This window comes from Corvus brachyrhynchos, unplaced genomic scaffold (genome assembly GCF_000691975.1).
Source record: "Corvus brachyrhynchos isolate BGI_N302 unplaced genomic scaffold, ASM69197v1 scaffold279, whole genome shotgun sequence".
Taxonomy (NCBI): domain Eukaryota; kingdom Metazoa; phylum Chordata; class Aves; order Passeriformes; family Corvidae; genus Corvus; species Corvus brachyrhynchos.
Genome location: NW_008246060.1, coordinates 7,813,195 through 7,827,304, shown reverse-complemented (window position 1 = coordinate 7,827,304; position 14,110 = coordinate 7,813,195). Strand labels below are relative to the sequence as shown.

At 36.1% G+C, this 14,110-nt stretch overlaps 1 protein-coding gene and 1 long non-coding RNA gene across 6 annotated transcripts in view; one reads left to right on the top strand and one right to left on the bottom strand.

Moving 5' to 3' along the window:
• The window catches only part of LOC108449638, a 12,076-nt gene extending 5,588 nt beyond the window's left edge, over positions 1–6,488 (top strand). Inside the window, exons 2-3 of one of the 2 annotated variants that reach the window (XR_001865888.1) lie at positions 2,016–2,216; positions 6,215–6,488. This is a non-coding gene — a long non-coding RNA (uncharacterized LOC108449638). The remainder of the gene's footprint in view (positions 1–2,015; positions 2,217–6,214) is intronic. The other variant, XR_001865889.1, reaches the window with a different exon arrangement.
• Positions 6,489–7,149: 661 nt separating this feature from the next.
• On the bottom strand, positions 7,150–14,110 carry LOC103623683 (DPY30 domain-containing protein 1). 4 transcript variants are annotated; one of them, XM_017746210.1, is made up of 6 exons: positions 14,044–14,110; positions 13,036–13,188; positions 12,821–12,931; positions 11,333–11,440; positions 10,366–10,452; positions 7,150–9,323 (listed from the first exon to the last, which is right to left on the bottom strand). In XM_017746210.1, the coding sequence occupies exons 2-6, from the start codon at positions 13,180–13,182 to the stop codon at positions 9,276–9,278; spliced, it is 501 nt and encodes a 166-aa protein (XP_017601699.1). In that variant the 5' UTR covers positions 13,183–13,188; positions 14,044–14,110; the 3' UTR covers positions 7,150–9,275. The 4 variants fall into 4 exon arrangements, with proteins under 4 accessions (XP_017601699.1, XP_008641034.1, XP_017601700.1 ...); XM_008642812.2 differs by having other exon boundaries at positions 13,036–13,191; positions 13,638–14,104; XM_017746211.1 differs by having other exon boundaries at positions 13,638–14,104.

The following is a 14,110-nucleotide window of genomic DNA, read 5'->3' as shown; positions in this document are numbered from 1 at the left end:
TGGCATGTAACAAAGCACAACCCTTAATTTCAATTGCATGGGGTGTGACCACACATGAGATCCACACACAGCCACAGCTCCTTTCTGAGGGAGCAGCTGGGGCTCCTTGCTGTTAAGGACAGGTCTGATCACCTGCCCAGACTAAACCCCATTACAGCCATAGATCTGTATCTCAAAAACAATTTGACAGGGAACTTCAGCTGGCTTCCAGCAGTGTGGGCTCTGTACGATCTTCTGCTCTCCCATGTCTTGTGACATTATTAGTGTATATATGTAAACCATTAGGATTTCCTCAGTGCCTTAGGAAACAGACTGATGCATTTAAACAGCTATTACCCAAGAGTTTTTGCTGCAGTGTTTCATAGATGTTTACAGTACAGGTGGTCTTTGGACTTTGAAACAAATATTGACTTTAGTACATGAAGTCAGGTTTCAGAAACCTACCTGCAAGAACAGTTGTGGAATTCGTTAATTCTGGCTTCCTGACAAGTAACATTAGGTTAAATTCAGACACTTTTGACTTTTTTGAAATATAATACCAGAAGATACTTTTCCTTCATGTGGTATAAAACTGTAGTTACTTTTCTGGACCAAAACCCTTTACAAGTCTTGCCCATATGCACAGTGTATGTGAAACAATAACCAATATTTGCAGATGTACCTCTTCTATGCTTGCAAAGAAAATATTTACATACTTGAACTGCTTGATACAGGCACACATCTACTCAAACACTCAGTACTAATCTAGTAAATAATGCATAGCATAATTTTACATGCATTTTACATGACTGAAAGTAACTACACCATGCTGTGAGCTCCAGAATTAAGTGTGTATGGCTATCAGGAGAAAAAGATACACCACACATCCAAGATTCATTTTAGCCATGATTCCTACCCGTGGTTATTCACAGCCTTTTCAGAAATTCTCCTGCTATCACTGCTACAGAGCTCAAATGCTCTACTGGTGCTGCGAGGTCTGCAGGAAACCCTTAACTAAATTAACTGATTGGTCCCATCTTTCAGAAATCCTCCAACCTGACCGTGTTGCTACAGTTGATCCAGACTGGGAAGGCTGCCACTTAAGTAGCAATTTCACATACTTCACCTGGGCAAATACATTAGCAACCAGCAAAGATTACTATTGTTCATCTATGTCTGAAAGATTTCACTGCAGTTGGTGATTCAGCAGTTTCAGATACGCAAGTCTGAAATAAAACACAGCCAAAAACATTCTTAGACATCTGTCTAAACAGGGGATACTAGATAATGGATGAAGGGTATGTAGCATCAACTAACACAAGGACATAAATAGTACTATAGAAAAATTCATACAACAATCAGAACACAATCAACAGATTCCTGTTCACAGACAAAATATGGAATGAAAAATGGATCTCACCAAAAGATCTTTTGGCTTATAGATATAGTTGCCATCTCACAGTTTCATTATGATACTCTTCCTCTTTTCTTTTTCTTCTAACTCCCTTGCCCCAAAACAAGCTAGAAAGCTCAACTTGTGATGTGTTACAATCTTGCTTTGACCCTTAGCAACAAGAATACTTTTAGCAATGAGAAATATCAGTATCTAGAATTTTACACCTTACTTGTTGTACTAAAACATGAAAAATGATTCGAACGAACAAAAAAAAGCCCCAACAAACCTCCTGAATTTGATCAGTGTTTGCAATGTGAAGTAAGACTATAAATTTCAAATTTTATTCTTAAGGTTTAAGATCAGTAACTTTTTTATTTTTGCAATGGAGAGTATTCAAGTTATGCACAAATCTCAGTACTCCAGAAAATAAACCAGCAACACTAGATCATCTCAAGGAAGAAGACGGTTTTAGTCCTTCTACCACCTTAAACCCTACCCTACATAGGTATATAGGCTACCCACAGGTAACAGCTCATAGCTAAACATGTGGAAGAGCTGCTCTTAGGGTATATCTCTATCTCTTTCTTCTACTCCAATATTTTCTTACCCCTTGATTTTTTTTCTTTTTTCCCTCTTCCAGGTTTTCCTACTAATCAATTTAAGGAGCACCCTAATTTCCTACATTCATACCAATCACTGATTGTGTTTCTATGCAGAGGATTCTTTCCTGTTTCTGAGGTTGACAGCTTACAGGTTTCCTGCTACTGCTTCTTTCTTATGTCCACAATCTCTGTTGCTTGTAATTAAACACCAGTGTTGCCTTTGGCCTCTCAACAGTTCGGTAAGTCAGCCAGAAAACAGAGATCAGAGCAGGCCTGCCACAATCACCACCTATCAACTACTCCTATTGACTCTGAGAAGAAAAAGCATTTGACTCATACATAGAAAGTTTAGCCAGTGAAGTGAAGCACACCATTTTCTGCTTTTGAAAATTGGTATTGAAATTGGCACCTAGCATAAGCCAACTCCTCTCAGATATCTTCTTTTCTGTAGTTTTAGAAACCTTGGCTAATGAGAAAACTAATGGCTAATTTATACTGCAGCTTATTGTTAAATTATTCCCATTTGCTAGCAATGGCTTAGAATCCCAAGAGCAACAGTCAGAGGCTTTGGGTAATCAGTTCTAGTTTGTTCCCTCTCCACCTCTGCAGTACCATAAAATATCTCACTGGGATTCTGTAAGTCTTTAGAGGCAAGGGCAGCAAGGTTATTTCAATGTGTAATTATTTTTAAGACACATACAGATATTCCCACGCAGTTGGCATGAATGTTCTACTAGGACTCAATGGGATTCCTGCCAGCAAATTCAGTAAAGCACAGACCTGATCTCCTTAGAAACTAAAATATGAAATTCATTTCCAGATTTTGAGTTCACAGTTATTTGAACCTATTCAAAGCTGCAGATTTCATTTTTATGGTGTTTACAACAATGAAATACTGTAAGCAATAAAAATTTATTTTACTTAAAACTAGGATTTTACTTATCCTACCAGACAAAGCAAAACTGAGAGAAGTCAGTGGATCTTTTTCTAAAGGTTAGATGGTCCTTTGATTTAAAGAAGTATGAAAAAGAATATTGGTGTATAGCTGCCAGCTGCATGAGCTTAGCACAGACAAAAGTGGCAACTTTCTCGTAGTCACAGAATAATGAGAGAGCTGTAGCTGCTGGAGAGACTTTTGAAGAAACTGCACCAAAATAAAGAAGCCTGCCTTTACTCTGTCAAGAGGCAGACCAAATGTATAGAAATAGAAATATATAGGTCTGGCTGTATTTCCTGACTTTTTGTGCCATGCAAAGCTTGGGCAAATTTATAGACACATTCACACATTGTAACTATGCTGAGTTTCCAAGTGATAGCTAAAAAAACCCCTGGAAAAGTCACATAAGAAGGGTAAGGGGAAAACATGCTTGGGTTAACAGCAGCCTACATGTGAGCAGTGGCAAAAAGGTGCCTATAAACACATGATCTTTTGAGATAAGAGAATAGTTAGTGTTTCAGTATAGTGCTTTAGTATACGATCAGTCGTAGTTTTTGCAGAGTTCATACTTCTTGCCAATAAATCTGACTCCATAGGTTTTAAATACAAGCAAATACAATAACACTTAACCCAAGTTCAAGTGAGAAACGAAATACTGGTGCATTTTTGCTATGAAACACTGGTGCATTTTTGCTATAGGCTCCTCTTAGATACATATGCCCACTGAAAAACGTTGAAGAACAGCTGTCTCAGAACTGCACCGCAGCCCCAGCCCAAGAAATTTTCAGCTGTCAGTGCCTAAGGGTAACTTTTCAGTGCAGCCTGGCTTACAATGAAACAAACAGATCCTGTTTCCAGGGTTACAATTATCAGCTAAATAAATAACATTTTTTTAAACTTATCTACTAAACACATCAGTGGCAAAACCGCAATTGCTTAAGATAATGAACCAAATACAGGTGTGTCTGTGTGCAGCCAGTCATTTCTGGAAGAAAGTACATCTAAGAGGTGGAGTAGAAATTAAGCAGAATGATTGGAGAAGCCTAACACACTCCCAGGAATGTGACTTGAAACGGAGCAAAAGAGAGCTGCAGTGCCCCTCTGCTGAAATGGGAATGATTTATTATCTGAATGTTTCCTCTCTCCAACCCTCCCCACAATTAATCTCTTTTTATTTCTGTGATGTCTGCCTTGCATACAGTTTGAGGCAATCAATTCTCTCCTGTTTTAATATTACGTACATTAAAAGTTTAATAACGAGGAGATGGCTTCTCAGAGGTAGAATTCCATGTTAGTTGAGAGCTCAATCCTCTTACGATTTCAACCACAACTTTTTCAGCAACTTCAAGGAGACCAAGACTGAGATCCTTGGAAGATATCTTCAGTGCACCAAAAAAGGGTTTGCCTCAATTTTTTTTGAAACAAAACAACAAAACCAATCAGCTCTATAATGGAGCTGGAAATATGATTCAGTTCATTAAGAAAAACAGACTAACCAAACCACTAATCAAGTTCAAACATACTTCCTCCTCCTCCCCCAGGAAAAGCCAATTTCTTTATCTGGAATCTGCTAGACAACATCTAAATTATAGAGGGACCACTAAATAAAATAATTTGCTGAACTGAAACACCCGTTGGTTCTTGCATCAAATGAAAGTCACATTTTTCACATTTACTTTCCCAAGATTATGGGAAGAAAAACCCAAAACTTTTATGATATCAACTTCTATTGAGATCCATGAATGACTACATGGAGAAAGTGGCAGAATCTCCTTGGAGAGTTTATTTAAAAATTCCTAAACCTTCAAAATGCCCTTAGAGAAGCTACAATTCAGATAATTTTGGTGTGATATGCCTAAATATCAATTTTTATTTCTAAATCAAATCCAAGCTTCACATCACCATATAAAGTACATTGGAATTTTAAATTGTGCCGGATGCAAAGCAAGGAGGGAAAATTTGGAATTTTCAGTGAAGCATATATTACTGCAGCAGTACAGAAATGTCAATGGAGCCTTTGTACCAGATAACTCAAAAAAGATTAATCAACCAGAACCAAATGGCAACCTTCTCTGCTCATTACATTACTTGACAGTATGAACGTGCACTTACTTTTAGGTGATGAAACAAACATGTCCAGTATTAATAATAAAATGGTTTCAATTTTTGGGCATTGATTTTGGATGACCTGCAATTAAAGAAAAAATGGGAGCACTCAGTATCTTCAGACAGGCTCTAATGAATGTAATTTTTCATGATGTAATATTTTCTAATTTATTTACAATAAAAAATAGTATAGATTGCAAAAATTCTCATCCAAAATAGACACTGATTTTGGTTAATGATAATGATTCTATGAGGTGCAATTTAACAGGGAAGACCCACAGTATTGAAGCTGCATATACATCTGAGAACTTCCAATTCTGGGAATGAGTCTTCTGCTTAACTTCTTAAAAATTCTGCTACACTGTGACAGCTCAAAAAAAGGGCACCTTCCTCTCTACCTGGCCTTTCTTCCATTACAATTAGCCCAATACCTGTACAAATGCTGCTAATAGTGTAACTTCTTCCATTGTATGAATTATAACAAATACCTGAGTATAAAATACAATGACTGCATGAAGGTCTATAATGATAGTGCCAGAAAACAAACAAAAGTAATAATAAATAAATAATAAGTAATAATAAAATAATAATAAGTAATAATAAAAAATAAAACCAAGCAAACAAACTCCCCCACAAAAAAACCCAAACAAAACCCCCCAAAAAAACAACGCCTCAAAAACAAAACCAAAAAGCAAACAAGTGTACTGGTAAGGTATTTTAAAAAGTACATCAGTCCTTATCAGCAAATAACAGGCTTAGACTCTCTTTGCTAGCTGTAGTCAATAGAAAACACTACTCTTTTCCTAACCTAAGTACAGGAAAAACTTCTTTGAAGTAAAACAATTAATAGCTGACTTCAAATACGAGTAAGCTGTATTAGCGAAGTTCAGAGGAATTCAATTTAACATTTAATCCAGACTAGTTCATCTGGCTCCCATTACCATTAGCAAATTACTGTAAAAAGCTTTTGCTTACAAAAAGATAAGTTAGTTCTTTTAGACTCTGAAGGAAAACCATTCATCATAAAGGGGACTGCAAACTTAATAAAACCTATTCTATTAAAAGATAACTTTAAAATGTGCTTGCTGCAACATGTATTTCTCCATGCAAGAGAAGGTTCTCACACTGCAGAGCTGGGTTTTCACCTCTGTGAGCACACTGATAGTTAACCTGAATCATTTTGTCCTATTCTAGGCTTCATATCTGTTTTCATCCTTGTGCTTCAGTATTGCTGGAATGAGAACAGCTGTGAATGGGCATGTTACTATCAGCATGTTCTCTGAAGGATCTGGACATGGCCTGAACAGGACTGCTCTTACTCTGAAGAAAGGAAAAACTACAATTTCATAAATCTGTCAGTATTCAGCCCCTTATTTTCAGTGACAATTTCCATCATCTGTCTCTGAATTCTATTTTCTTCATTCCATAAAAATGTATTCAAAGGGAGTGTAAGCCATAGATGAAGTTACATTTAGTAATTGGTTTTTTTTTTCCCCAACATACAACTTTACATTTTATGCAGCGGTTAAATTGTGTTAACACTTCTGAAATCACATCATGTGCAGTAACTAAAATAGTCATCTGTCCTCCTCCAGGCTCTAGCTTGCTATACTCCAAAGAAGGTGAAAGTTCAGAAAGAGAAGGTAAAAAATTATTTTAAGCTGCCTTAATTTCCCTCCCAGTTCAGACACTCAGGCAGAAGTCATCTTTGTTGTGAACTACATTTGCAAGTTACCAATAGGCAGGTTTGCACTTTAAGAAAGCACTGAGCCAAGAACTGTTTACCTCTTGTCCCATACCCAAGATAAGAATTCCTATAAAGCTGTAGAAGGGGAATAATGGCCCAGGTCTGTGCACATGAAATCCTGAAAAAAAATGAGAATTCCTACAAATAACATTTTAACAACAAATGTTTTCTGTACCTAACAATAACGAAAGAGGTAAATTGGAATCTAGCACTTTATTTTGACCCTTGCTAAGTAATTTTCTGATAAAAGTTTCCATCCAAAACTTCCTACCTTGAAAGAAAGTGGGGAATATGGACTGCAGGACCACAAAGAAAAAGTCATAGTTAAAAATAAGCTGAAACAAAATGACAAACAGAAGTTGTAGTTTCCATGGGCTTTAACTGACAGTTCCCACTGTGTTTATTTAGGATGCACTCTAGTGGACACATTATTAAAAAAATCAAACAAAGATACAAATAGAATGAAAAGATTAAAAAAATGAAAGCAACGCATCATTAGAATTATTTTCTAGCATGTTTTAAAATAGTGTCTTACATTTTGAAGGCTATACGGAGGTTGGAATTTTCACGGTCAACGTGACTGGACATTAAGTGTAAATGGACATGAGTTACCAATTTTTGAAAATGTTAATCTAAAAATTAAGAATCAGTTATAAATAGTGGTTTAAAAGAGAAACTCCGTATGTTTTTCCATTTACTCCACCCTTTTGAGATTGTCATCAGAAGCTCCTGTGCATGCAGGTGTAATTAGAACTGTGGTATCAAATAGTGTCCTTACAGGATTCTGTTGTAACTGTTACTAATAAATATAATCATAAACTGTGCCAAAAGCTGCTTACTGAAACATCAGCCACAAGGGTGTATTCATGCCACAGGAAAGGTTTTGACTATCATAGAAACTGCAAACCTGTACCAGGCAGAATAAATGTAGACAGCAAAGCCTGACCACCTAGTCACAAAAGTAGTTCCATTTTTCATTGTCCCAAAAGTTACACAAACATTTCTAAGTATTTACACCTGGTAATGACATTTTCCTCTTTTGATTTTAAGGATACTCATGTAAGACGTGGTTATTAACAGCATCCAAAAAGCAATGTAGCAATAAAATGGGCAGAGGATTTTTTTAATAAATGTACTTTAAGAGAAAAAATAATATATTACTGTATGAAAAATCAATAGTTATTATGTTTTTAAAAATTGATAGGATTATTCTTAGTCTGATCTACATGATCAAAACCAGTTATTCAGAGCAGGAAACCATTTATTATGCGATTGTCCTTTGTATGTTGGGTGCATAGATATTTTTAACAGTTTGGCAAGGATAGCAAACCCCTTAGAGTCAGCGATACTATTAAAAAATTGAAGTGAAATTATCAGAAAAATCTCTTTCATCCCAAAACTGAAGAATGCAGTGAATGCATTAATTATGCACTGATTTTGTAATGAAAGGCATTTTCATTACACAGTATCGGCCATGACCAACTAACCTGTATTAGAAGACAGAGATGCAAAGGCACATTTTATTGAAGTGCAGGATTTCTTAATGCTGATGTCTTTTCCATTTATAACAAACAGACAGAGAACACTCTTGACAACCTATATCAAGATACCAGTGATTACAAACATCTGTTCTTATAAAAATGCATCTTTAAGGATTATAAAATTTATTTTTATAGATAACTATGGATAGAGCTAAATATTCTTCCAGATTTTTAGAAGTGAAGTTTTGAGAAATAATAATGATATTTAGTAGACAACACAGATTTAATTTGTTGATTTACAAATTCAAGAAAAATGCAGAAAAGGCTTAAAACCTTGACTAATCAAAACTGACATGCAGACACTTGCAGCTCACCTAGTACCACACAATACCCAAAAAAGGTTCTAATAAAGCCTGGAGCAAACACCCCATATTACAAAGACCACCTTATGATTTTGAAGAGACAAGATCTAGTACATCTGTCTACCGAGTCAGAGTTAAATTTATCTCTTCCAAATATATTTGGGAAATCTTCTGATTGGATTTTTGCACCAAGTCTGATGTCCAGAACACTCTCTCCATCTTCTAATCTGTACAGCATTCCCTTTTTCTATCAAAAACCATTCAAATTCTTGGAAAATAATTTTCAGTAATATTTTATTCTTTTATTTATTTTATTATTTAATACTGATCCAACTTATATTGTAGCATCGATCCTCAAATAATATAGACACATTAGTTATATTTGTATTTATTATGGTTACTTAGATATGCAATAAGTAGAAAAAATATTTGCTGCTTTCATTTCAACTGCAATTTTCTTCCTTCAAGTCAGCCATGCTAGCTACAGTTTAAGAACAAAAAGGAAGAATCAGTGTCAGAATTAGCAGACTTTATACAAACACCTTGAAAACAGACACTGGAGAAACAGGTACGTAAATCAGTTCTACTTATAAAATACATAAATCAAGATACTAAACTTCAGGATCAGCGATTAATGAGTAGAAAATATTTTTACTGCTTTCAGGTCAGTTGGTACTTTCTTCTTCTGTTACTGTTGAGAGATCTGTTTGGCTCTGAAAAATGACAACAAAAAAATTCTATGACTTACCAGCATTCACTGAACTTTGTAAAAAGGAAAACAGACAAAACTGCCCATGATAAACAAGTTGGTACTTATCAGTATAACCATGTATTCTTCCATTCAGTGGAATACAATGAATGTCATCACCAGACTTCTATTATGAAATCCAGCAAATTTGGATGAAGCACTGTGATTTGAGGGCAGAATCAACAGTACAAGCTTATAGATCTTATTTTATCAATCTGTTCTTAATTTGTAGCAAACACATCACTGTAAAACCTGAAAAAACATCCCCAAAAGCCAATGTAATCTAACACCTTTAGGCCTGAAAACCTGGCACATGTAGGAACCAGCAGGTACTACTTACTACTCACTACTCATTTTCACTTCTGGTTTTGCAATTTGTTTATTAAAGAACTCATAAAATATGCCCAAAGACTCAAGAATATTTTTTAATATGTAATTATCAGGAAATTATAAAAATTTGGGCTATATGAGATCTTGCATACTCATCTGATTTACCTCAGTGGAAAAAACACCAGTGAAAACCTTACCCTAAGAACAATCACAAGTATTTTCATAAATCTATACAGAGAACACTAATAAAACAGGCTGTTATTAAAGTAACCCTAAGTACAAAGCATACTAATATCACAACATAAATTCTGAGCTAGAATTACACTACTGGTACCAGAAATGAAGTGATTTAGTCAGAAATGAAGTGATACAATGGTTCACACAGCACAGGAAGGCTGCCTCCTCTCTGAGTACATTCATGCTTTAGTCAGTAACATATCTGAATACAAAAGGGTGTTTTAACTCTTGAGGATATAGTCAGCCAGCACCACAGAGTCTTTTAGAATGCCTTAACTCCTACCAGAGTGCTGCTAAGGGCAGTTTGGAAGTTGTGGCCAAAACACCATCTCTTAAAACCACAGGGGAGAGCCACCAACAGTTTTAACCTTTTGATAGGTCAGCACAGAAAAGCAGATCTGTAAGAATCAATAATTTATAATCTCTTTCTAAATACTTACCTGTTCACTCTCATCTGGCTTCTCAGCTTTGGATGAAGTAGGTGTTCCAGATCCATCTATATCGTCAGGTATTGCCTTTTCATTTTCCTGTGGTAATGAAAACTAGTTTTCAGTTAAAATGTCCCATGCCATGAAATCATGTGTTAAAATGACATTACATGTTAATATAAAGATAATACTTTAGATAAGTGCTACACAAATTTACTATATGGGAATATGGTCTTTGTATGCTTAACCCTATTTTTATCTTTTTTTTTTAAATTAACAGCAATTTAAAATTTTTACATATTCATTTTTTTCTGTCACTTTCATACTCTCATCTTCCTATGATTATATTTTGTCAGTATTTTAAGAGTGCTCTAAAAACTTAGATATTTCTAAAATACTCTGTGCTCCACATAAATTTAAGAAATATGCACTTTTAAAAGCTTTAGGGAGATAAACATGCCAATTATCCATGTATGTTCTTACTGAAGCAGTATTAAAAGACCATAAACATGGATATCGGTACACACACTCTTATATTAGTATAAATTCCCATACACCAGGAAGATATCAGAAGCCAGAGGCATTGCAATTCTAAAACACAGCTCCTTTTCCAGATACAGTAGGTTGACTTTGTGCTAACACCCTGTAAAGCATTACTGTCTGGATATTTAAATTAGACATGCTTATTTTATAAAATTTTCTAATAAATACCACCAAGGAATGTGGAAGCATCAGCTAAGCTGACCTTATGCTGAATATTTGCAATAAACTTCTGTTCTGGCCAGAATTCAAGTCTAAAATCCAGACTGCAGAAGCCACGTGTTAGACATTCCCCCCCAACTACACTCTTGCTTTTTTAATTATGTGTTAGTCCAACACTCATGGGCTTCTGCTCTGTGTTTTGCAATTGATGCCAGCATCTGGAAAAAATGGTTGATTAATGGTATTTTCAAACCACCAACTAAGTATTGGCTTAAACCTCTTCATCTTCCTGCTGCAAGTGCATTTCAGCTTCTTTATTCTGCAGTTCCAACTCCGCAAGTTTTTTTTGCAACTCCAACTCCTCACGCTCTTTTTCCAGCTGAGCCTGCAAACAGTTTAAAAAAGGACAAATTAGGAAGAAAAAACCCCCCACATTTATCTTTTTTACCACATTGTTTACAGTGTATTTCATAACTGAAATTGTAAATAAAAACTTTACAGCTGCCATGTTATGTTAATAACAAAGTCATTTCTGTATTATCTGGCTCAACATTTTCAAAGTTTTGAGACTCTTATGGATAAAAAGGTTTTACTACCAAGAGGAAGAAGAAACAATTAACTGAAGTTAGTGTACACACTTCAGATACTGTCTCATTACACATGCTCTTTTATCAGTCTGTATTAGTTATCTCCTATCCTTTGGATTGAGCTCTTTGATACTTTGTGTAATATCTAGCACAGATGGATGAATCAATATAGAATCAAATCTATAGAAAAATTTGGCAAGCAATGTCATTAACATAAATCATGCCCATCAGCAACCTTTAGTATTTACAATTGGAAATGTCTAACAGAAAGTGTTTATTAATTGTGAACTTAAGTCCTATTACATCAAAACTTCAGAAACTGCATGATCTAAGTATTTACTTTCAACAACACTAGAGAATACTGTTTGCTCTTGCATTTTGTGCGTAAATAGAAGTATGGTCATAGTTTTCTATTCCTTTTTGGTACATAAAATCAAAACGTGCCTGAGTATCTGACTATGGCCAAAACTGAGTTAGGTTAACAAAAAAATGCATCTAATATGAGCATTGTTCAACATCTTACCCACAGCTTATGTGAAATGATTTATTTAATGCTTTGTGAATTATCTCTTGACACAATCTTGTCATTTTCATTTACTATTTTACATCACTCATGAAACCCTTAAGCACATTACTTTTGGTTTGCAAATCAGTAAATTCCAAATTTTGTAAGTGCAAGTGAAATAAAATGAATGCATCTTACACCAGAGCTGGGCTTAATGTGATCAGCATAAATTTAAAATTAAGCTTTTGATTTTAACATCATGAAAGTCAGCCATACAAAAAAAGTGCAGTCAGATCACATCAACATCACCACAACAACACTGAATTCACATGATGTCTTTATAAAGAATGGCTAGAAACACAGATACTGTATTTTTTTCTCATATTATAAGCCCAAACAATATTTTCAGTTACTTCTCACATAAGTCCTAAATTGGCTGCTTTTTACCTTAACAGCCTTCATTTTTTAATAACATTTTACTGCCTAGTATGTAAGTTTTCCTACCCATGTGCTGACTAATAATTTCTTTTACTCAGAAAAGTGAGATTAAAATACTTGCATTATGTCACTTTTATCAGTCATTATGCAGCTATTAGAAGTACACAAAGATGTACTCCAAGATGCCACAGCACCATATGCTGCTTAGAATTATCTATTATTAAATAATAATAACCTGACGTTGCTCTTCAAGTTTCCGCTCCTCTTCTTCCTGGATTTTTAACCTTTCAAGTTCAGCTATGGCTGCCTCCCGTTCTTGTTCCAGCTCAGCTCTCTCCAGCACTCTCTATTTCACCGGTAACATAGAATCAATTAAACATAAAAATGAAAGAGATATTAAATAGCATCAATTATATTGTAGCAATGTTTTTTTGCCTAAGTTGGATGCACCTTTTTTTCTTCATCTAAGTTTCTTCTATAATTGTAAATCCAGTGTGCAAGATACTCTATGGGATCTGCTGGCCGATGCTCTACAACCTCTGCCAGTCCCTTCGTCAAGCAACTTCCCAGGCATTGCTTCAGATACTGAGATTCCATCTAAATCTACTGACAATAAACAGATATTAGGCACCAATGTCAGAATTAAGTCAGGGGGTTTAAAAATTCTTGCTTCAGATGCCAAACACTGACTATGACATTACTTTTTAGTAAGCTTGCAATTTAGACAGGAAAGTTATTCAGTAGTGGTTTAGTTCTTAAAAGCTCCAGTGACAGGACAGTCACACCAATCACTGTAGAAAAAAATGCTCAAACCCCATCTTACATGTATAATTCATAAATCACTTGGAAAGAGGCGACTAATTCTAGGTGTGCATTATAACAAAAAAAAAAAAAAAAAACAACAAAAAAAAAACAAACAAAAAAACCCCAAACAAACCAAAAACCTGAAAACCACAACACGACATAGAAAACTTCTACACAGATATCCGAAGAAAATGCAAGTAGTTCTGAGAACAATTAGGGGGGATTTTAGTTTGAATTGTCAAAGCTACCTTTAAGATATGTATGCAAGGCGAGGGCCTGAAGCACTCCCTCTATAGTTAGGAAAGGCACAGATCCTTGTGCACACTTTACTAGCCCAGTTTAAGTAAACACAACCCTTTCTTTGCTGTCAAGGAGCCTGAATCCGTGTGGGGCAGCCATGGTCCGGCGGGGCAGCGAGCCCGGGCACTTGGCACAGCAGCGAATCCTGTCCCATCCTCCGCGTTCGCGGCGCCTCCAGGGTGACCTTACTGGTGCCGACCCTCTTAACCCGGAGCCTCCCCCGCGACCTCTGCCGCCGGGCTCCATTTAAGCACAGTCTGGGCCTCTCCCGTTCCCCTACGCTCCAAGCAGGGCGGGCCCGCTGCTTATCCCTACGCCTGGTGTTCGGAACCCTGGGAGGGCCTGGCACGTTACCCCGCCTCGCCCCGCGACAGTCACTGGGACCCGGTGCTGTCGCTGCCCTGGGTCTGGCCCCGCGGGG

What these genes read in the sequence shown, in the direction of transcription:
- LOC103623683 (XM_017746210.1), bottom strand. Translation starts at nt 13,182, where the DNA reads ATGGAATCTCAGTATCTGAAGCAATGCCTGGGAAGTTGCTTGACGAAG. An exon ending in AACTTGAAGAGCAACGTCAG is followed by an intron (nt 11,441 to 12,820) that starts GTTATTATTATT and finishes AACTGTTTGCAG; the next exon opens with GCTCAGCTGGAAAAAGAGCG. An exon ending in AGCCAGATGAGAGTGAACAG is followed by an intron (nt 9,324 to 10,365) that starts GTAAGTATTTAG and finishes GTCATTTTTCAG; the next exon opens with AGCCAAACAGATCTCTCAAC.